This window comes from Xenopus tropicalis, chromosome 6 (genome assembly GCF_000004195.4).
Source record: "Xenopus tropicalis strain Nigerian chromosome 6, UCB_Xtro_10.0, whole genome shotgun sequence".
NCBI lineage: Eukaryota > Metazoa > Chordata > Amphibia > Anura > Pipidae > Xenopus > Xenopus tropicalis.
The window spans coordinates 26,644,614-26,670,140 of record NC_030682.2 but is presented as its reverse complement, the minus strand read 5'-3'; the positions used below and the strand labels follow the sequence as shown (position 1 = coordinate 26,670,140).

General features: G+C 38.4%; 1 protein-coding gene across 4 annotated transcripts in view; it reads right to left on the bottom strand.

Annotated features, from left to right (window-relative positions):
- The window catches only part of pip4k2a (phosphatidylinositol-5-phosphate 4-kinase, type II, alpha), an 89,557-nt gene that overhangs the window by 24,870 nt on the left and 39,160 nt on the right, over window positions 1-25,527 (bottom strand). For all 4 annotated transcript variants that reach the window (XM_031903245.1, XM_031903244.1, XM_031903246.1 and 1 more), the window contains 1 exon segment: window positions 1,192-1,289. In XM_031903245.1, coding sequence (XP_031759105.1) covers window positions 1,192-1,289 — 98 coding nt within the window.

Below are 25,527 nucleotides of genomic sequence, written 5' to 3'. Positions count from 1 at the left end.
TTTCAAATGTGAAACATACTGTCACACTTCTCATTTCACTTTTATTTTGTTTCATTCCAGACACCCCTTACATTTCCAGTGACTCTAGAACCAGTTTTTAGCTGCACACTCCCTGCTATTTAACTAAACACCAGCAACCACAGATGCTAATTTAAGTCCTTAATATTGCACCTAAGGTGACAGATACGTTTATCTGGCAATATTACTATTATGAACCTGCTGAGGCACGGAGACAAATCATTTTATGCTCTTTGGCAGGATATGGCTTCATAAAGCACCTATTTGGACACTGAAAGGGAAATTGTAATATAAACCAATAGTACAGATATAGGATCCGTTATCTTGAAACCCATTATCCAGAAAGTTCCGAATTACAGAAAGGCCATCTCCCATAGACTCCATATTAAACAAATGATTCTAAGTTTTAGAAATAATTTCCTTTTACTCTGTAGTATTAAAATAGTACCTTGTACTTGATCCCAACTAAGATATAATTAATCCTTATTGGATGGAAAACAGTCCTATTGGCATATTTAATGTTTAAATGATTTTTTTAGTAAACTTAAGGCATGGAGATCCAAACTACAGAAAGATCCCTTTTCCGGAAAACCCCAGGTCCCGAGCATTCTGGATAACAGATCCCATACCTGTATAACAAAATAAAGCTTAAATGTTGAGAAAGAACATTCCTGCTCCATGTTAAGGAGAAGTGGAATAAACAGAAACCTTTGGTCTGGGCCTCCCCTGTATTGTAGCTGCGCCACTGAAGAGAAAAAAGACAGGAAAGGAGGAAATAAAGAAATAATGTAGAACAGAGCTGTCCAACTAGAGGCCTACGGCTGGATTTGGCCTTCCAGAGATTTTTTTATGGCCCCCAGTCTGTTTAAAAGCTTCAAAGATTTCACTGTATGACAATTTTTATTTTATCTGGCCCTCTAACATGTTATAAATAATTGTTCCACTACATGTAATAAGTTGGACAGTAGTGAAACAGGGAGAAACAACACGAAAGCAAAGGAAGGAAAGGGTCAAAGTACAAAGAAAGAGAAGGGGGAGAGAATCCTCTCATGAACAAAAAGAAGAAACAATGAATTAATGATCAAACCAACAAGTTAGAAAGCAGAATTGAAAGGTTTGACAGATAGAGAAACCAATAGGGGCGCCAGTGCAGATTATTATAGTGTCACCTACTTGTTAAAAAGGTGATTATCCACCTTTATTTTAGAATAAGCTTTGAAGTCATCTGGCATCAACATGATGGGTATCTGGACATGGCTGAGTTCATTGATCTGTAAGAAGAGAAACACAAAAAACAGCACGTTCATAAAAAATTATATTTATCAAATAGGAATGAATAAGCAACCGGGGTTCAGAGCCAAGCTGTTACTAGGGCTCCTATGAAACCTTTTTTCTCTACAGATATTAAGAGAGTTACAGTACATACAATGGAAGTTGGCTTTTTATTTTTCTGGCATCTCTCATATTCTGGATTAGCTGCCTACTACTGGGACATATACAGACTGAGCAGACTTTACTGATGTTACTGGTACAGGTATGGGACCTGTTATCTGGAATACTCGGTACCTGGGGTTTTCTGGATAAGTGACCTTTTCATAACTTGGATCTCCATAATAAATCTTCTAAAACAGAATTTACATATTAAATAAACCCAATATGATTGTTTTGCTGCCAATAAGTATTAATGATTATCTTAAGGTGGCCAAAAACATAGTGATCCACTCATTTGATGAGGTTGTTAAAAGAGCAAATCTTCTCCTGATATGCCCACCTAAGGCCCTAGGGCCAAGCGATCAAATTAAAGCAGCGGCATATGCTCTGTCGATGCGAGGACAACATCAACGAGCTGATACATCTTTGATCCAATGGAATATCAAACCTGCCTGATCGAGATCTGGGCAATTTTAGGCCAGATGCAGGTCGGGGAAGCCCATCAAGAGTGCTCATATACGGGCAGATAAGCTGCCAAACCGGTCTGAAGGACCCAAAGTGGCAGCTGGAACCTGCCTGTGTTATGGCCACACTTAGTTGGGATCAAGTAAAAGGTACTCTTTTATTACAGACAAAAAGGAAATCATTTTTTTTAAAAATGAGAGATGGCCTTCCGATAATTTGGAGCTTTCTGGATAATGGGATTTCCAGATAATGGATCTCATACCTGTATAGAAAGCACAATAATAATAATTTAGAAGAATAAATGTGTGTTGGGATGTGCATTCCATATAATTCTAATTGCACCTACGGGGCAGTAGCCGGCTCATTTACTAATATAGGTTAGAGAACAGTTGTATATAATCAGTTATTTGCTTTTATCTTCTAGCTCATGAGGGTATATGCATCTGGAATCTTTTAATTAGTTTTTAATGTTTTTGTGGAGGAATGGGTTTAAAAAAAATCAGTAAATCATTACATTTATTTGCCACTTGCTTGTCAAGAACACATATGGTTTGTGATTCGGCAGAGTGCTTAGAAACCCACCAAAACTGAATATGAACCCTAGATTTCATGTAACTTAGTGCAAAACCCAATGATTGATTTGGTGCATTTCTTGAAAAAAAGATATACAATCCCTTTAATAATGATTGGTTATTAGAAACTGATAAATAAATACTCTTTTGAAACTTTTCTTAATAACCAAGCCATTGCTTAGCTACCTACTAACAGAATCAACAAGCATTAACAGTCATGCCAATTAAATTAATGGAATTAAAAATTCCCAGGGGAATGGTAATGTTTTTCATTGTATGTCATTTTTTAGGTTAAAAAGCTTGAAAGCTGACTGTGATCTTTATCCAAGATGATTATTGCTTCAGAATTACAGACAACAAAAAATAGGACATTTGCAGTAAAAAAAAAAAAAAAAAAAGCTAAAGAGTCAATGGCATTTCCATCACCCAGGGGGATAAGCAACTTAATAAGAACAATACATAATGTTTGTAGTAAATAGGTACGGGTATAGCATCCATTATCTGGAAACCCATTATGCAGAAAGTTCCAAATTACGGAAATGGCATCTCCCATAGACTCCATCCTAATCAAATATTTCAAACTTTCAAAAAATGATTTCCTTTTTCTATGCAATAATCAAAATGTATTTTGTACTTAATCCCAAATGAGATATAATTAATCCTTATTGGAGGCCAAACAATCCAATTCAAGACCCCTTTTGTGGAAAACCCCAGGTCGTGGGCATTCTGGATAACAGGTCCCATACCTGTACAATGATTCTTATTTACACTTTTCTTCTGCAAGTGAATCACAGCTTTCTAACGTTTTACAACCTGATCCCATTCATCATTTCCAGAGGGCAGATACATTTAATAGTACAGCCACATACAATACAATCAGCACATTACTGCACAGCCCAACATCTGAAATTAACCTCGACGGCAATCTCCTTTTTCTAAGCCACTGTTGTTTTAGTTGACTGTTACAGGCTATAGAGTCCCTCATCTAAAGGTCTGCATTGCAGTCTTTTGCATGATTCAGTATAGCAGCACTAAGTGATATCCACAAGATTGAATTGAGAGTTGAACAGTGGAACAGAAGGTGACCTAGAGGGCTACAAGAGAACATGAGAGCCTTCTCTGCTAAAGACAGCATCAAACTGGCAAGTTTCCATCAACTAATCAGCATGACTGTTGCACTTTAATATCTTCCTTACTCATCAGGTGCTCCTTTCTGTAACCGACTCTACTATCCCAGTACTACTGCCCATTTTACCCCTGTCTGCACAGCATGCTCCTTGTTTGGATCTCATCTCTGCAACTAAAAGACATGGGATAGAGGAATAATGAGTATTCATAATGGGTATACATTCAAGCATAAACCATTTTTGAAGCACAATATCCCTTATCCATGTCTTTTTTGCTGCCTGGATTCAGAGCGCTAGGTATTATAATTATTAACATAATAACAAATTCCCATTGGATCAAGAACCTGATTCGCATATTGATGCAGTACTCGATCCAATGGCCTGCATAATGGCAATTAGGATCCGATCATTTGGCCTGAGGGACCCTCCTCAAGGTGGGCATATCAGGGAAAGATCCTTTCATCAGTTGACTTTGCCAAACTAGTGGATTTTTCAATGTATGGCCATCTTAAGGGGGGCAATATCAGGATCATCTAATTGTTTGGCTCTAGGGCCAAATGATCAGGTTGCTATTGATGCTATGCAGGCCTTTGGGTTGAGGACCACATCAAAAAGATGCCAAATTGGTCTGAATAGCCCGAATTGGCAGCTTAAATCTACCCAGTTATTGTAATCACTTACCTGATACCCCAGGCTGGTGCTCCTGTTAGCAGAAAACTGCACTGGCCCGGGGCACTTGTAAGCGAGTGATCCTTTTCCTTCTACTGTCTTTGCACAGTAGAGTGAGAAGCTGAACTTTAACAAAAAAAACCCAGCTATTTCACTGTTCTGTACATGTGTCGGCCCCAGGATTGCAAAGAAAGAAGACAGGAGGGAGAGGATAGTGCAGGTACCCTGAGCCTGGGCAGTTTTCTGCTGACAGGGGCAAAAGGTAAGTGATTACGATCAATTTTGTACCCTTCCTTCCCCTTTAAAAAATATTTTTTCATGTTTTATCAGCATTCAATATGCTGTAGCTTTGATCCAGGCCACAGAAGCAGAGAGAACATTACTGCAAGCCGTTCTTGTATATATTAAGCAAAACACTGGCAGTGTGCAAGAAGCTCTACTATAGTAAGATTCAATTATTTTAATTGTTTTAAACGTGGAGTGATCTGAGCACTGGGAAGGCAAAAAAATACTTACTTAAACTACTATCAGGCTAATTTGCATTCCATGTAATGAATCAACCAGATTAAATCAGATTAGAGTGGGATCCAACCTGAATTTAACAGTGTTGCCAAATCTAAAAATCTTAATAGAATCAATTTGCTAATTCTTCAAGTTCAGTCAATTTGGGGGTCTTTGCTAAATCAGATCAAGTAAAATGTAAGCATGAATGATAACGAAACCACTGACAAAGCAATAAAAACAGCCTCTGAATGAGAACCGGCGCTCTTTCCCTGGCATGAATCACTGCACAGAAACCTGCGTTGCTGGATGGTACAGCGGCCGGATAAGAATGGAAATAGAGTGCCACAATTTGTTCTAATTAAAACAATAAAAGAAAGGGGTCTGTTCTTTGAACAAAAGATTGTGGTGCTAGCAGGGGAAGTCTCTTCTACTTGTGCCAGAACTTCTCAGATCTAGAATAATAAAGAGAAGGCCCTAGATTATTCATTATTCCCTGCCGGCCTGCTTCTAAATCTAACAATGTAGCAGACATAAAATAAAAAGGCATCAGCCACACCACTTTCCCCACCGAATAGATACAGTAAGTGTTCCAGAAACATCAGGAGTATAAGGTCTGCTCCATGTTTATTCAACCATGTCTATTTCTCAAGGGGTGTATAACAATATTTATGGGCAATATGAGGCTATAGTGGCCCTTTAACCCACCAGGGTTATTTTTGGAGCTAGTAAGTGAAGGCAGGGGATAAAAAAAAATATTTCCAACCCCTACAAAAATGAGCTCTCATTCTGCATAAACATTTAAAGAGAGAGACCGGGTTTTCTGCTCTTCGCCATGGAAAGCCGACATAAAGAGCATCAATTCAGCTTCATGCTTTTACACCAGTAACAAAAGAAACTATCAGATTAGCACTGGAAACTTCTTTGCATAGCATTCCCCTGGCTGATAACCAGCTTGGTTACAGGCCCATAAACCGGCTAGATCTTTGGCATACGTCAAGTATAAATCTCCTTAAATATACCTCTATGATAATAAAGCCAGAGTGGGGAACTAAAGCTGGACAGAGGGGAAGATTTAGGCTTTTTGTCTCAGAACATTACGTTTCTCCATTACAATTATTTTATTGTCTGTGTTCCTTGCAGGCTATACTGCAAGCTGTGGTAGCTTCCCTCATGAAATCTCCCACCCAACTCCTTGCTGCTCAGCATTGGACCTCCATCATGACAAAACCAAGCCCAATGTTATAGAATGCAGCCAACATATTCTCCATCTGTAGATGCTTTTCTTGGAGCTCAACCAGCTACATCATTTGATTTATATAACAGTTATTGTATACAAAGATTTTCTTGTATCTGAGCAACTAATGGTAACTAGTAGCTACTTTTCCAGTCAAAACTCAATTCACCATGAGCTTAATTAAAAAAAAAATGGTGCTGTGATTCTGCAGCTGCAATGTTTATAATAGATGTGACATAGATAATAACATGCTAGAGGATGTTTTGCTCCATTTAACTCCGTGGCAGCTGGGAGGAACAGCTGAAATTAGTCAGGCTGTATTAAAGTTGCAACCACCTGCTATACCCTGCATCAGTTGCAGTCCTTGCATCATGTCGAATCAGCACAATAGCCCCATAGGGATAAATAAAAGCAGACTGCAGACAAGCTACCCCCCCCACCCAAGTGTGCACTGTTAGCAACATCAAGAAAAGAGGGTAATAAAATAACTAAAATTGATTATTAAATATACAAAGTACTACCCCTTAATTCTACGAAAATATGACCATCTAAAAAATGTATATAAAGGCAATTTGAGAACCACTGACAAATGAAGTCAAACTAGAGCAATGTATTCTCTTTTGGGTTCTCAATTTCTAGTAGCCTGGAGAGAAGCAGCAAAGCACCCTGGCACTGGGGCATTCATTGGAAATGCAAGTTGCCATTATACAAAGCGACAGCTGCCTGACAAGCGTTTGCACACTCAGGTTTAGGGTTACCACCTCACCCCTTTAAGGGCTAAACTCCACAGTAGATTTTGATCTGACTTTGTGGATCAGATTTTATCTGATCTTGTCATGCAACAGCATGAGATTTTGTAAGATCCTGCAGAATCTGATCTCCATAGGCTGTAATGTAGAATCAGATAAAGTCAGATGTAGTGTTTTCTGTGTTCATCTACATCCGATAATAAATGTATTTCAATGAGAAAAAAAATTGGTCAGACACCATTAGATTTTATCTCATTGGGTGAAGATGCAGCATGCAGCGTTCCCTTCTGACAGGCGTTTCGTGTTGGATGGCAATCCTTTCATGTAGCCACACATCAGATTTTCCCATCGGCCCCATTATATTTTAACTCATGCATTTACATTTGACTTGTAGGAATGCGTTTTGTCGATACAACACCATCCTACAAAATCTCCCATAGAGTTTAGCCCTAATACTTTCCACATATTGAATCCACACCCTGCATGGCTAGTCAACAATTAAAATAGATGCATGCTGCATGGCTACACATAAATCAGTTCAGTTTGCAGCAGGCATCCAAATGAATTGCTAACTAGCCATGCAGGATGCGGGTTCAATATGTGGCTGATATCAAAGGGGTGAGGTAGCAACCCTACTCAGGTCAGTGCCACTGCAGGCAACGTTTGCTTAATTTTAGGAAATTCTGCAATGCCCCCTGAGTTTCCAATATTTAGCACTTTTCACATAATGCTTATATGGTAAATAATCCCTTTAATCTTCAGCCTGTGTAGACCATCCAGTAAAGCACTAAAATACAGCAACCCCTTTGGCAAAGACCATGGTATTAGGGACAAATACATTTTCCATGTACATGTTAGAAATAAATATATCCTTGCATCCATATATATTCAAAAATGACATACAATGCTAACCTTGACTTTCAAAACACATTTGCTGTAGATGGAAAAAGTAGAAAGAGCAGGTACATACATGCAGCCCTCACAGGAATACTAGCAGGTAAACAGACACAAGATTATAAAAAGAAAATTACAGAAGACCAAAATGTAACCATGGTGTCATAGGCTAAAGAATAGCTAAAGCCAAATAATGTACAGTAGAATCAACATTTTATGTTTTTCAGGGGACCAGAAAAAAATGGTGTAAAATCTGGGAAAATGTAAAATTAGGGAAAAGCATTATGCATTTTATATATTGGTGGGGACACAAAAAAAAAAATCAGTCTATATGAAATTAAGGTCTCACAATATATGGAAAGGCAAAAGGCTACTAGATTTTAAAGGAGTGGTTCACCTTCATATTAAAATTTGCATGTGGCTTTCTTCTGCACTAAACAAGCATTTTATAAAAAAATATGCATTATATACATGAGCTACCAATTACCAAATTATGGGGCCAGCTATAGCCCTATTTTTGGAAATCTCATGGAACTTAATTCTTGCTTGTTTGTTTCCCAACCAATAAAGAACCACAGAAAATAGAAGGTCAAGAAAGTATAGGAAGATGCACCTCCGTCAAGTGTAGAAGGAGAATATGAAGTTAAGCAACACCCCAAAATAACAGTCAGAATATCCATCTGTATGGTGCAATGTGCCAACTACTTCTACAGAAAGGAATGAGCTTCAGTGCCTTTATCCACAAATTCACAACAGTGCCAATCTGCAAACAGCTGGATCTTGTCTGTTTTTTTTTTTTTCATGCAAAGTGATTAATTACATTTTTTAAACTGTAATTACACAAATTAGAAACACAAATAATCTTCTGTATCACCAAGTACAAAAGTCTGTTTAACCATAGTCTAAATCTTGGAAAATGATTATGGCTGTGAAAACATGTGACAAGGTAATTATATGGAGCCCTTTATAAAATATGTAAGTTGGGTCCCAAAAAAAAAAAAGAAAAGAAAAGAAAGAAAACAATAGATATTTCATACACAGAGCTCTAAAGTTCCCCTGCACTAGTCGTCAATTACATCCAGAATATTTTTTGTTCATTAAGGGGCAATTTATAACAGTGTTAAACTCGAGTTTAATAACTAAAGCTTGTGTTTCACATACTATAGGTATGAGACCTGTTATCCAGAATATTTGGGATCTGGGGTTTTTCCGGATAAGGGATCTTTCTGTAATTTGGACATCCATACCTTAAGACTTCTAAAACATCATTTAACCATTAAATAAACCCAATAGGATTGTTCTGCCTCCAATGAGGATTAATTATATCTTAGTTTGGATCAAGTACAGGTACTGTTTTATTATTACAGAGAAAAGGGAATCATTTAACCATTAAATAAACCCAATAGGGCTGTTCTGCCCCCAATAAGGGGTAATTATATCTTAGTTGGGATCAAGTACAAGGTACTGTTTTATTATTACAGAGAAAAGGGAATCATTTAACCATGAAATAAACCCAATAGGGCTGTTCTGCCCCCAATAAGGGGTAATTATATCTTAGTTGGGATCAAGTACAAGGTTCTGTTTTATTATTACAAAGAAAAAGGAAATCATTTCCCATAATTTAAAGTTTTCTGAATAATAGGTTTCCAGATAACAGATCCTATACCTGTACCACTACAACTCTCACAACGTACCTCTTATGACCAATTTTTTCAAAACTCTCTGTAAGGCAATTTACCCAAAATAAACCCAATAGGATTGTTTTTCCTTCAATAATAATTAATTATATCTTAGTTGGGATCACAAGGTGCTGTTTTATTATCACAGAGAAAGAGGAAACATTTGAATTATTAGATTAAAATGAAGTCTGTGGGAGATACAATTCCCATAATTTGGAGCTTTCTGAATAACTGGCTTTTTGGATAACGGATCCCATACCTCCAGTTTTTATGTTTGGCACAGCTTAAAAGGAGACATATTGGATAAATGGAAAAAAACTAATTTTGTAGGCAGTTATGAATAATATATTGATACTGGTTTTACTTTGGGCTAAAATTGAATACAGTCCAATCAGGTCTCTTTCAGTGTTTCGAATGAAGGGAGGGCGTGTCCTAACAGTTCCTGCCAGAGGTACAGCAGGAGGGGGAGAGCCAATTACAGCCTTGCACTCACACAAGCAAAGACAAGCTTCAGTTCCCTATCAGGTTAGCCTAGCTGCTGATTGGTTCCTGTCCTACAGTGCAGTGTGCTGAGTGCTGCAGCTCCTCTGCACATCCAGAGAATTCAGCCAGCAGGAAGTGGAACAGATGGGCGAGACTAGTGGGGTTTTGGTGGAATTTCTCAATTAATCAGTCCGAAACACAACTTTTTTTAAGCACAATCCTTCTATATTTAGAGGAATATAATTCTTAATTTTTATATGATATGTCTCCTTTAAGGCAGTTCAGTGAAACTGAAAGCTCTTTTATGTTCCAGTATCCCTGCTTCTTTAGAGCACTGGTTAGAGGAGAGATGGGTTAATAAGATTACCTTTCCCAAGTAATGCTTATATATTATCAAGTGGTCTTAATCTGTTAGGGCAGAGTCAGAGCTGGCATAGGGCAGAGTCAGAGCCGGCAGAGTCAGAGCCGGCATAGGGCAGAGTCAGAGCCGGCATAGGGCAGAGTCAGAGCCGGCATAGGGCAGAGTCAGAGCCGGCAGAGTCAGAGCCGGCATAGGGCAGAGTCAGAGCTGGCATAGGGCAGAGTCAGAGCCGGCAGAGTCAGAGCCGGCATAGGGCAGAGTCAGAGCCGGCATAGGGCAGAGTCAGAGCCGGCATAGGGCAGAGTCAGAGCCGGCATAGGGCAGAGTCAGAGCCGGCATAGGGCAGAGTCAGAGCCGGCATAGGGCAGAGTCAGAGCCGGCATAGGGCAGAGTCAGAGCCGGCATAGGGCAGAGTCAGAGCCGGACATAGGGCAGAGTCAGAGCCGACATAGGGCAGAGTCAGAGCCGACATAGGGCAGAGTCAGAGCCGACATAGGGCAGAGTCAGAGCCGACATAGGGCAGAGTCAGAGCCGACATAGGCAGAGTCAGAGCCGACATAGGCAGAGTCAGAGCCGGCATAGGGCAGAGTCAGAGCCGACATAGGGCAGAGTCAGAGCCGACATAGGGCAGAGTCAGAGCCGACATAGGGCAGAGTCAGAGCCGACATAGGGCAGAGTCAGAGCCGACATAGGGCAGAGTCAGAGCCGGCATAGGGCAGAGTCAGAGCCGGCTTTCCTCCACCTCTGTACGGATCCAATCTCATCAGCAGAACCGATAAGCGCAGCTTTGGCCTGAGAGCAGCTACACGGAGCAGAGATTGCCCCGAAAAAAATGCAAAAGCAGAAATGTTCAGACCAATCTGCATACAAAAGGCAGGCAGAGGGAAGCCAACTGTACACCAGATCTGACTTGCCCTGAGCCTGACACACAAAGAAAGTAGGAAGTGGGGAGCCTATGATGTTTTTTTTAACACCATTAAAGGAAAAGGGAAGTTTAGTAAATGATAAAAACAAAATAATGATTTTTTGAAATTAAATGAACAGACATTTTCAACCAAAGCTCTATTGATTTTGCTTCTTGAGAGCACAGATGTATATTGCACAGAGTAGTAACATTTGACCCCACTAGTAACATTTTACCCCTAATTAGCAACACTTGTGCCTCTATGTTCTAAAATGCACTAAGTTTGCCCAGGGGCAGTAACTCATAGCAACTAATAAGATGTTTGCAGATGAACAGTAAATGCTACTTGCTGGGTTGCTATAGGTTATTAGACCTGTACTTTGCACCTTTAATTACATTCCTCCATCACTGTTGCAGTCCTCTGCGTTATACTCAATGAAATTATTTTTTGCTGGTAGCATCAATTTGCTGCAATCAATATATTCTGCCTGCATTATTTTTCACAGGATAATTGCAGCTGGAAAAATGAGTGTTCCTACTAGAGCTTTATTGGGGGTATAACTAGGAAGGTATGACACACAGTTCAAGGTCTGTCTTCACGTGATGAAAAGAGTTTTACATATGAGATTGATTAATCCTAGATAGAAAATTGCCTTTTTTAAAATTTAGGGCCGTCCCCTGGGATCATATGGCTCACAGTGCACACAAACAAGCCAAGGCACACATAAATGCTAGGCCCCATCAGCCAATTAATGGGCAAAGTTCTGCCTTTTGATCCCACACTACTTCCTGTTAAAGTCAGAGCTGCATTATTTCCTGTCAGCTGAGGGAGCACACAGCCCATCACTAAATGGTGGTTCAGGGGAAAAGATATAAAACGGCAATGTTTACTGGTAATATTTGGCAAGGTATAGAAAGACGAACAGTGGCGCAGATTAGGGGCACCATGGTGGCAATGAAAAGTACAGAATGAAAGACTGGAGGGAGATAGTGAGGGGCTGAGGAAGGGGAATCCTTCCCATATCCCATATATGTCTCCTTTTTATATAGAAGAATGGGATCCATTATCCGGGAACCCATTATCCAGAAAGTTCCAAATTACAGGAAGCCCATCTCCATAGACTGCATTTTAATCACATAATTTTAAAAATTATTCCCTTTTCTTTGTAATAATAAAACAGAACCTTGTACTTGATCCCAAAATATAATTAATCTTTATTGGAGGCAATACAATCCAATTGGGTTTATTTAATGGTTAAATGATTCCCTTTTCTCTGTAATAATAAAACAGTACCTGTACTTGATCCCAACTAAGATATAATTACCCCTTATTGGGGCAGAACAGCCCTATTGGGTTTATTTAATGGTTAAATGATTCCCTTTTCTCTGTAATAATAAAACAGTACCTGTACTTGATCCCAACTAAGATATAATTGCCCCTTATTGGGGGCAGAACAGCCCTATTGGGTTTATTTAATGGTTAAATGATTCCCTTTTCTCTATAATAATAAAACAGTACCTGTACTTGATCCCAACTAAGATATAATTACCCCTTATTGGGGGCAGAACAGCCCTATTGGGTTTATTTAATGGTTAAATGATTCCCTTTTCTCTGTAATAATAAAACAGAACCTTGTACTTGATCCCAAAATATAATTTATCTTTATTGGAGGAAATACAATCCTATTGGGTTTATTTAATGTTTAAATGAATTTTTAGTAGACTTAAGTTATGGAGATCTAAATTACAGAAGGATCCCTTATCCAGAGAATCCCAGGTCTTTTGGAATTCTGGTTAACAGGGCCCATACCTGTAGTAAAATAATGTTTCTAAATGATAACCCTGTTGTTTTTTGTTATGATGTTTCAGATTTGTTTTCAAAATACTACTTGCAAAGAGGTTCTGTTGGGCATAACATTATTACTCAAAAAATATAACTTTTTATATGGTAAGTATAGAACAATATAGTCACAGCCCCTCTGCACAAAGCTTTACAAATACCCAGTGGGATGTAACATACGTTTGTTGGGGGGGAGGGGGTGTATGGGCATTATGGAATTTCCAAGGATCTAATGGGGTTGTCAAGGTGCAAGTATAATGTTGCGTATCGTACCATACAATTCAATATACATTTTGGGGGGGATATGTTGTACTCAGCAGAACCCTCTTTGTATTTTTGAAAGGACTGGAGCATAGTCCCTCCTAAAGGGATCATCACCAAGGCTGTGCCAATCAATCTTGATACATGTTTCAGATGGGTGATGTTAAATATGATAAATAGGTAAGGCCTTGACCTGAGCTGGCCAAATGAAACCATCATTCAATCGGGTTGGTATTTGATATTATTCATTTAATACGACACTATGAAATATGATGTTCTGTTATGTTTCTACTACTAACAATGCACTAGAATAGATAGATTACTGATAAACACTCCAGGTTAGGCCTACGGATCTTAAACACTGGCACAAATAAAAAAAATATTTTTAGTATCAACTGAGCAGAGAAGCAACGAGAGACAAACACAATTAGCATTTCAGCTTGGTTTAAATAGCCTATTGTCTGCACCACTGCTTGGTGGGTATGAGTTAATGTTAGGTACAAGATGCCTATTGTAATCGAATTCAGTGAATGGCACTACAGATTTCTTTTCTTGTAGAGGATAAACAATATTAAGCAAATACTAGTATTAAAGGAGAAGGAAAGGTAAAAACTAAGTAAGCCTTATCAGGAAGGTCTATGAATATACAGACATAAGCACTCACAGAAACGCTACACTGAGTCCTCTATCAAAATAAAAACAGGATTTCTTTTCTTCTTTTGTGAACACATGTTCTTCTGTGTCAGACTTCCTTCTTTCAGAAAAAATCCTTCAGGGCACAGGCACAAGTCTGCTCAGTCTCTTTTCTCCCCCTCCCTTCTCCTTCTCCCCCTCCCATCAGAATTTGCTCTCCCTCACAACTCTGTGTAATCTGAGCTACCAGCAGCTAGGGCTGCAGCATGTAAGCTACCTAGACCAAGCTAAAATGGCAGCTGCTATCTTAAACAAACAGAAGGAGCTTCTAGGGCTGTTTACTCAGGTATGGTAAAGCTTTCTGCAGAATAAATATAGTGTTCTAGCTTGCACTGATGTAGCTAATCTATTGGCAATAATATGCCAAAATGCCTTTCCTTTGCCTTAACAGCATGTGAACATTATATTTCATTTGGTTTACAGGGCAAGGTTACGAACACCAAGGCACTCATGGAGTTATGTAATAAAAGGCACTAAGTTTTCCCAGGAGCAGTAATCCATAGCAACCAATCAACAGGTAGGATTTACTGGTCACCTGAACAAACTTTTTATTAATTGCTATCGGTTACTGCTCCTGCTCAAAATATGGGAGTTTTAATGACCAATAATTCGTAATAATTTTTTCAATAATTTTCTGATACAACCAGGGCAGTGGAGTCGGTACATAAATCCTTCTACTCTTACCACTTAGCTTATGGTACCTCCGACTGAAAGAACACAAAAGCATTTCATCACTGCCAAAGCTCAGCAATATGAAGATAGTTTCTTCTTTTGGGAACAAACCAAAGAACTACTGGCTAGGAAGCTGGCACACTACTATCCTATTGGCCATCCAAGCCTGTTGCTGCCAATATGAATGGGATACTGTTCAAGTTTGGATCTAAATCTATAACTAAGCCTATGCCATTGTGACTTTTTATTTACTTAATGTATTAAAGAAACTACAAACATTCCTTAAACCTAAAGTTTAAACAAAGGACAAAAATTAAAACAATAAGGTTATAATGGCTCAGCTGGACTTCACAATAGTAAAACAGTTATGAACTTGGCTTTATTCTTACAGCAGAGAAGTACTTTATCTGTGAAATAGGACATTGCAGCACACTGTATTTTTTGCCGACTTTAACTCCAAGTACGCAAAATTGATTACTACTTCACAGTCTTGGTAACAACTACATAATGTTTCTCCTTCTGGGCAGCCAATCATTTATAAAGAGAAAATAATCAGGTATTCTTTACTTAAAGTAATACTGTCAAGGAAAAACTTTTTTTTTTTTTTTTTACAAAACACATCAGTTTATAGAGCTTCTTCAATAGAATTTCAATGCGAATGAGAATAGCACCCAATAGTAAAAATCCAAGTCAGACTCATGACTCCTTCAGTAACATGGGAGTGGGAGATGGCGCCTACACACCAATATTACAGCTAAAATTACATTTACTGGTTTAAGAATAAAATTTCAAGAATAACATTTTTAATGGTAGAATCAATTATTTGCATTGTGATCAGTGTAATATAGTAATAAAAACTATACCATAAAAATCATGACAGAATCACTTTTAAAACAAAATACCCTAAATGCAATAAACCCATGTTGCTATAGATGATAAGAAGTGTAGCAAACTATATTCATGATATTACATTGCCCTGAATGACCCTAAATATGACTTCTACTCTTATCAAACTTGCATGCAAAATTTACCATAAACATCCCCACTAAGCCAACAGCAGAATTAAGATGAGAACAAAAGTATTTAATTAAACCCCATAAGCTTTGGGAACATGTAGGGATTTTGTGGAACTTGCAATTTAGCACTCCCTTGCAAAGGAATGGGGGGCAAGGTGCGAGAACAATTGGTGCAAATTACACAGCTTCAATCTAATTTGCTGCTAGTACTGTGGTACAGCTCTCTGCAATTCTAGAATGCACAGCATACAGAAGGGATGGGCAACACATGGCATTCCCCTAAAATGTCCCGATGCACTTATAGATTGAAGCTATGAATGATGGATGCAAGGTGCCATAAAACCCTGCTTTCATTGGCCAGTAAGAGCTGTATGCAACACCATGTACCAGATTTCAACCCAGTGTTAGTTGCAAGGTGCAACTTAACAATGACTTAAGGTGGCCATACTGGGCAGATCTTATGTGCCAATTTGGCTCCATCAGTCCAAGCTGGCAGCTTATTTCCCTGTGTAATCAGGCTGATATCCATAAATAAGGTTTAAAAATCTTATTGGAGCGATGACCGCTCATTGATGCAGTCCTTGCTCTGATGGCCTGTGTCCCAGTTATTGTGGCCCTAGGGTCAAATGATTGGATCAGTCAGATATTGCCCACCTCAAGGTGGGCATATTGGGGAAAAATCTGCTCATTTAGTGACCTTGCCAAACAAGCAGATCTTTCAATGTATGGCTAGCTTTAGTAACTGCTCAAATATCTTGATGGACTCTTTATGATGATCCTTTTTGCTCACAGCCTATTTGCAATTATGTGGTTTATGGCTTACTAGGTGTTTTGACTTGCATGTCAAAACACCCAAAAGAGCACTGTGGCCTTTACGCCACAGCTGTAGGTTTTGTTGTTTTTCCCTTGGATTTACATGGCCCACCAACTGCCCTTATGCCCTGCAAATAACCCCAAATCAGTACAGGTATGGGATCTGTTATCCAGAAAGTTCCGAATTACGGAAAGGCCATCTCCCATAGACTCCATTTTAAACAAATGATTCTAATTTTTAGAAATTATTTCCTTTTTCTCTGTAATAATAAAACAGTACCTTGTACTTAATCCAAACTAAGATATAAATACCCCTTATTGGGGCAGAACAGCCCTATTGGGTTTATTTAATGGTTAAATGATTCCCTTTTCTCTGTAATAATAAAACAGTACCTTGTACTTAATCCAAACTAAGATATGATTAATCCTTATTGGAGGCAAAACAATCCTATTGGGCAAGGAAGCTTTCAGAACATTGTGGTTCCTTTTTCAAACTGAGGTAATCAGCTTGAACTAAAATGTTCTAAAAGCTTGCAATGGTTATCTTAGTTAGCCAATAATCACCTTTATACCACTTTTGTTATTTTTTATTTCAAAAGTTACCCTGTATACAATATTGTAATCATACAAGTTGTCCTCTAACTTCTAACTAGGAGGGGTGGATGGAAGTTTATCATTATATACAAGTATAAAATTAATAAAATACCGTGGTTACCTGTATTCAGTGAGTACTAGAACACACTTACTATGTAATTAAGCAATCCACCTAAAACATGTAAAATTTTTATATTCCAACAGACATCTGATGTTTCTTGGCACAAAAACCAGACACAGTATACAGGCCCCATGAAAAGGAACGAATTATAGATCATAATGCACAAGTGCAAAGCACGAATCCCATCAGTCACCTCTGTATTCACTGTTCTCCTGCCAAGATCTCTCTCATCACTCTCAAGCCTCCTAAAAAGCTTCCCTTCTCAAGGAGCACTTCAGTAGCTCGTAACTGGTTACACACACCAACGGCAAAATTCTGAAAACTCTACAGAAAGCCTGTACTATAAATATGGACCCAGCTGTGATACCACCCAGCCAGAACATTCTTTAGATCTTCGTAGGAATTTTATGGGTGTTTAATTTGAAGTTCAAGGAACTTGTGACAAAGCAGAGTTAGAATCCTGTATAGACAGCTGTACGTATCTCTCCTCTGACTCACTATGATGGCTGACATGGGAAGGCACATTCACCCTATGGGTGCCAATTCAGAAAACATACCTATACAATGGATTAGAGCTGTCTTTCCAAATAGCCAACTCCAACACAAAGCTGTATGAAGAAAGATGAAGATTGCCGAGAGGCCATTAACTTGATTATTGCCATTACACCATTTTTAATTCCCTATTTCTATCAACTTTGCAATTGGTCTTCATTATTTATTTTTTAGAGTTTTCAAATTATTTTCCTTCTACTTCTATATCTTTGCTGCTTTCAAATGGGGGTCATCGACCTCGGCAGCCAAAAAAACTATTGCTTTGTGATCTTACAACTTTATTATTATTGTTACTTTTCATTACTTATCTTTCTATTCAGTCCCTCTCCTATTACCCCTCCTGTCTCTAATTTAAACCACTGCCTGGTTGCTATGGTAAACAAGACCCGAGCAATCAGATAGCTGTTGAATGGAGAGCTGATGAACAAAAAGCTAAATAACGAAAAAAACCCACAAAAAATAAAAAATGAAAACCAAGTGCAGATTGTCTATATCTTACTAAAAGTTAATTCAAAGGTGAACTACCCCTTTAAATATTGTAAATGCTATAAATAAAACAGAACCTGTAGTATATTTTGCTTCTTAGTGTACCTACTGTATATTGAATATTCAGAACAATATTAGTTCTTCCTTCTATTACCTGCATAGCCAAATATATCAACACTATGCCATTAACAGTAGCAAGGTAAATAAACTGCTTGCACATGAAATGGCATTTGAGAGCATGCACAGGTTTTAAGCTACCGTGACCAGACAACATTTCTATTTATAGTTTATATTTGCAAACAGTCAGCATTTCCCATATTTTTCAGGATTTAACCCTATATGTAATAAAAGGCACTAAGTTTGCCCAGGTGCAGTAACCCATAGCAACCAGTAAGAAAAAAGCCTTAGTAAATGCTTCCTGCTGCTTAGTCGCTATAGATTACTGCACTGGCGAACGTAGTGTCTTTTATTAACCTCCTATTTATTTATGGTCTGTTGCAACATTAATTTATATACCCACAATGTCAATTGTAAATCATTCATTCAGAACTATGTGCCTGGAGATCACATCCAGACCACAATACAGACAGAGAGAAACTGTTAGCTTCTTCACAAATGCTATAAGAAAAGAACCATACCAACTTTGTTTGTACAGGTATCAGACCCCTTATCCAGAAACCCATTATCCAGAAAGTTCTGAATTACGGGAAGGTCATCTCCCATAGACTCCATTGTAATCAAATATTTCACATTTTTAAAAAAGATTTCATTTTTCTCTGTAATAATAAAACAGTACCTTGTACTTGATCCCAACTAAAATACAACTAATCCTTATTGGAGGCAAAACAATCCTATACAAGTAGTACAGGTATGGGACCGGTTATCCAGATTGCCCAGGACATGGCATATTCCAGATTAGCGGTCTTTCCATAATTTGCAAAGTCTGCAAAAAAAAACTTTTTAACATAAAAAATCCAATAGGAATGTTTGCCTCCAATAAGGATAATGGGTTCCCATACCTGTATCAATCTACTGATGTATCTGCAGAGTGCTTCTTATAGTACATGTGTACACCAACACTGAATATTATTGGTTAGATATTTTTTATATATATTGGCCATTTGTATGTCATGTGTATATAATATAAGTGGTCATTCAAATGAAGGGGCCCCTTTATCTCCAGGAATGTACTTCCAGGGATATTTGTATGGACTGGACTGAGTTTAATGTATTGCCTCAATAAATTCAGGTTTATACTTCATCCGTTTTTATTTGAAGACTGTTCTTTATAGTGAATGGTAAAATAGCATTGGTAATTAAATATTTTTGTATGCATAGTATGCAGCAAAGGCCAGAAAGGTCATGTGTCCCTTTGGGCTACCTGTTGGGCATCACTAGATTAAGACATCTTGACTTGAAATCACCAGAACTGGCACTTGGCAGACGATTTTATCCTTTTTTAGTACATTTGCAAACAAATGTATCTAACTGAGGTACCAAAACACTACAATTTGTGTCAGGAATTTTTTTTATATTTGTATGGTTATTATAGTGGCTTCCAAATGGGTTGCCCCTGGTATGGGGCACCTGAAGAAGTGGCTTGCATGGGCCCAGACTGAAGGCCATTTAGCATGACATTTCAGAAGAATGTATATTTGCTTTCCTACGTGCATTTAGCCCAAATAGAAGGATAATTAGGAGAATAGGTATGGGATCCGTGATCCAGATCCCTGTTATCCAGAAAGCTCCAAATTATGGGAATGCCATCTTCCATAGACTCCATTTTAATAAAATAATTCTGATTTTTAAACATTATTTCCTTTTTCTATGTAAAAATAAAAGTACCTTGTACTTGATCCCAAATGAGATATGATAAATATAATTAATCCTTATTAGAAGCACAACAAACTAGCGATGCAACGAACACAGGATTTGGTTTGCGATTGTTTGGTATTCGGCCAAATCCTTTACAAAGTATTTGGGGGTTCGGCCGAATCCGAAAAAGTGAATTTGGTGCATCCCTACAACAAACCTATTGGGTGTATTTGATGTTTAAATGATTTTTAAGTAGACTTAAAGAATGGAGATCCAATTATATCTTGAAAACACCAGGTCTCAATCATTCTGGATAACAAGTGCCATAGCTGTACCTGTATTTGCTGACCAGAATATTAATGGAACTCTGGCTGAATGACAGATGGTATTTTTAACTAGCTGTAACCTTAAACCTAAACAAATGTTAAACCTCAAAAGAGGGCTTTAACCAAACGAAAAGGAGACAACCTCTGTGTTAATTAGATTACCAGTATACAACCCCTCCATTCAACTTTTGTTGCTACTGTTTTGTAAGCAAGGGGATTACTGAAAATCTAATTATCTACTTTGGAAGGACAAAATATAGAGTAGCTTTAGTTTGCCTGTTTGCCCTGTTTAACAGACTCTACAGATTTTTCATGATTAAATCAATAGGGAAAAAGTTCAGCACAAGCCCCATTCATTGAACTCCTGTTCAACAAGGGGTATATGTCCTCTTTAAAATTGACAGTTTATATTTATAACCAGATTTCTGGTTATGAGGAGGGATTCAGTGGCAGATTCAATGGCCTGGCAGTAACAGAGTTTAGGCACTCTCTTGGTGGCAAAGACTCTAGCAAATCCAGAGCGAGTGGAAAATCATAAAGGAATCAGATAACAGACATAGGCTGGCAGAAGGGGAGCAAAGCCACACTGGTATTGTAATGAGAAGTAGATGCAGCCTGGGGTATGTAATTTATACAGGGCAATGGCATATCACTAAGGAATATTCTATGTTGACTAGTGCTTGTTCTGCTATTGTCTGTGCTTTTAGAGAAGCTTACTACACACAGGAGGAGCCCTGTAGCCCTCTAATATACAACACTGTCTAAAATAAACAAGGCCAAGATGTCCCAAAGCAAAGGATGTTGCCTTAAAGGCCAAATATAATACATCACACACAGATATCGTATCTTTATTGTCCAGGGCAATGCCATCTCCCATAGTGTCCTATTTATTATTACAATTACCCTTTATTTATATAATGCTGACATATTCCGCAGCGCTTTACAGAGATTATAAATCATTCGCAGGGCAGCCATTTGCTGTTATTATCACCTTAGTTTAGGGTAACAAATGACCCCCAAAGTGACTAATTAAACCTGTTCATAACTACAGAACAACTGTCACCAGAGAACATACACATGAGAGTTCCCTAATCCAGCATGTTATGTTGTGCACCCTGGAACAACAGCCTGGGTGCCATCATCTTTTAGAATAAAGCAGCAAACAAAAACTGCACTTACAGGACGTAAAGTGAAAAAAGTGTTTTGTTTTATTAAACCGGTTTAATAAAAGAACACTTTTTTTCACTTTTAAAGTCCTGTGAGTACAGTTTTTGTTTGCTGCTATATATATATATATATATATATATATATATATATATATATATATATATATATATTTATTATATACCCAAGCTTTTTGTTTCTGCTTCTGACTAAAGAGTAACGGGTGGATTAAACAATACTGTGAGCCTGGTTGATCACAAAGTCGATTTCCATTTACTCGAGATTCCTATGAAAAGGATTCTTCCATAAATCAGGGTGATGTGAAAATTGCCCTTGCCCGAGAAAATAAAAATCAGCCAAGTCAGACGCCATTTCAGATTCAATGCCCTTGAAAAATACATGCCAGCAGAGTGTTTTATGTGGTTAAGATTTGCTGAAAAATTAATGAAGGAAAGGGAAGGAGAAAGGGCAGTTCAGTTTAACCACTTCAGGTTAAATCATCCCTGTTATTTATCACTGGAAGGACAGTATTGGCCGATTGCCTTGAATTCCCAGAATGCTGTGCGGAAACCATGTTGTCATGCAGGAAAGGTGCAAATCTAAACAGACGTTGACACTTGCGCCTGCTGTAAGTCACCAGAACTATTTTTATAAATGTTATTTTGCTATTTAGCCACTATGAATATAAAGCAGTATAAAATCAGAAATGCCCAGTACTGTGTGTGAAGTCATTACTTACTAAACTGCAAACATGTGCCTTTCCCTAATGAGGAAAACGTGTGGAACAAAGCAGAGGGAAAGCTTCAGAACTGAATCACAACAGAACTGAGAAATTACACTACCCATAGATATACAAATGCTCAGAGGCAAACACTGAAAGAAAAGGAAAGGCTTAAAGGGGAACTCCACCCAAACACAGCTTAAGCTTTTAGAAAAGAAAACATTATTTCAAGCAACTTTGCAATATACATCAATTAAAATAATATGCAGCCTTTTCATGATTTGTAATGTAAAAATACGGCCCGGCCCCCTGTTCCCCTGCTGATCTGACTGACTGCTTTGAGACTTTATAAAAAGTTGCGGCTATTAATCACTCGCCACAAAAGACATGCGATTAATCACAGCAACTTTTATATTAATCTTTGGAAGCTAAATCGCCACTATTAGTTACCACGAGTATTTTTTTAAAAGTCGCTCCAAGTGTCTTCGCCCTAAAGGAGGAACAGGTAAGTGGTGCTTGGAGATGTGCAACAGGTTATAAATTCCTGACAGCTCCATCTCAAGGACTCACACACACAGACCTATCTTTAGGCTAATGCCACGCGGGCGTATTCTCAGCAAGCCGAAAATCGCTTGCTGAGAATACACCCCTCTTCTGAAAATTTAGCCTACCTTGTGCCTGCACCCAAATGAATGGAATACGCTCGGGTGCATGCACATGTAGCTGTTGTCCATCAAAAAACGTGAGACTTCATATTTTCTGCGAATATCGGCTACATGTGCCTTCACCTGAGCGTATCTCATTCACTTGGGTGCAGGCACAGGTAGGGGCATTTTTGAGCGTATTCTCAGCAAGCGTTATCAGCTTGCCAAAAATACGCTCCATACATTACGTGTGGCATTAGCCTTATGCCTTCCACGTGTGTTTAAGACACACGTTTGAGTGCACCTAAAAGCATTCGCTAATTGATTCCATTATATTCTCCCTGGTTGTACTCATGACCTTTTAGGGCTCTGGCACACGGGGAGATTAGTCGCCCGCGAATAGGGAGTTTTGCCGCGGGCGACTAATCTCGCCGTGTGCCAGAGCCCTTAGGGTGAAGACACACAGGGATACTAGTAGCAGCTACTTGTCAGGGCTACTAAAATAGACAGTGCTGATCATTTACAGATAATTTTCTTTACTTGTGTTTTAGCAGAAGCAATTCCCAGTACTGTCTATGGCAGGGTTTTCTGGAGTTTAGTAGCCATGAAAAAGTAGCAGCTACTAGAAGCTCTGTGTGTCTTCACCCTTAGATTTGCTCTTCATGCCATTTGCGTTAAACTATATATTTTTTAAGACGCAACATGATGCATTTTCTTGACACATGTTCATAAATCAGTAGAACAGAGGGTTGCATTTGGAAACGACAAAAACGCACTCATAATTTGCGGACGCATAAAAGAAAGCCCGTGTGTATTGCCTTTACCCCATTCTTCTTCAGCTGCAGCCCTCTATTAAAGGGCATACAAAAATACTTGCCAATACAGTCGTGCCTGAATGCCTTCATCCATTTTCTTTGTGTTTCAGTTATTCACTATTTTAACATCAAATCACCGGATCCTATAAAGCAGATATTTCTATTCTTGGGAGCAGGGCCCTGTGATCTCATTTTTGTTCTGTAACTAGGGTTTCCTTCTCACCCCTTTAATACCGGCCACATATTGAATCCACATCCTGCATAACTAGCTAGCAATCGATTAAATGCAGACTGAACTAATTTATGTGCAGCCATGCAGCATGCATCAAACTTAATTGCGAACTAACCATGCAGGATGTGGATTCAATATGTGGCTGATATTAAAAGGGGTGAGGTGGCAACCTTATCTGTAAACCTTGTTTATAAAATTTATTTTAAGATGGAATTTGTTAAATTAACTGTCAATATGACAGATGATGATTATGATTCTTTTGGTATTGTTAGCAATTGCTTTCACACACACACTAGTAAACGCGGACACATTTATTATTACAATTAATAACAGCTGGATGATCACTGTTTAAACCCCCCGGGAAAACATATTAATTTTTTGTTGGGATCACAGATGTGATGGTACCAGTATATCAAGGAATCCAAATACCAGATTTTGGGATTCTGCCATACTCCTAGCACTTGTTACAGAACATCGGTGTGGTTTCATTATAGAGCTTTAATGACACAGGGCTTGGATTTCATTCAGCTGAACAACAAGGGGGCATATTTATTATAGTGTGTAAACCCACATGACTGGTGATGTTGCCCATAGCAACCAATCAGATCTTTGCTTTTGTTTTCTAACTTGTAGGTGACCATTCAAATCTAATTGCTGATTGGTTGCTATGGGCAACATTGCTTGTGATATAGGCTTACACACTATAATAATTCCCCCTTGGTGTTCAGCTGAATCAAATTCAAGCCCTGTGACATTAAAGCTCTGGACTGAATGCCACAATCCGTCGGATAAAAGAAAATCGCTAGATGTGATATCGTTTGGTGCCTACTAACCTTATGATAATTTGACGGGTTTGTCGGATTGAACTAAACTTGGTCGTTACGGAGAGAAAAATCTTAACATGTATGAGCACCTTAAGAAAAGACACTGTCTAAGCCAAGACAAAGTAGCGTTTACAAAGGCAACACCTTTAAACAAGTGTACACATCCTGGTACATGAAGATTTAGTAGTCCTTTAGTAACAAATGAGGTAAATTAGGTAACCACCCTAGATAATTCCACTCCTGGAATTCATTTGCCATCAAAGGATTTTGTTCCATTTCAGGCACAAGAAGAACATGAATAATTTTGCCCCAAGTTTTGCTGTTAAATAATATTTTATCCATTAAATTATGCACGTGAATTTGCTGCATAAATGTCAGTAAGACAGTTTCATGCACAATTAAGCAAGCTGCTCCAAACTGAAACCAAACGCATTATACGCAAGCACCGCGAATTCCAAGCTACATGGCAGGTAATGAACCTCGGGGGGTGGGGGGGGGGAATATCTGCCCGTAAATTCACATTTTCTACGCTTTTCTGTGGTTCAAGAAATAAGGATAGTAACAGAGGCAGAAAGCATTGCGCGTCGCTCCAGTGAATGGTTCTTATCTTTCCAATCTCCAGCAGGTTTGACATTTCCCTGCAAATTTTGTTGACATTTAAAATTTAGATGAGAATGTACGATTTGTGACAAGCTAGAAAAACCAAATAAAGAGAAACTGCGGATTACATTGCCCGTGATTTCACATATGTTCTCAATTTGCTTTGCTACAGAACATGGTGGGGGCACCACAAACTCTGCGTTTGGATGTACATCTGAACTACAAATCCCAGAATCCTTTGTTAGTTT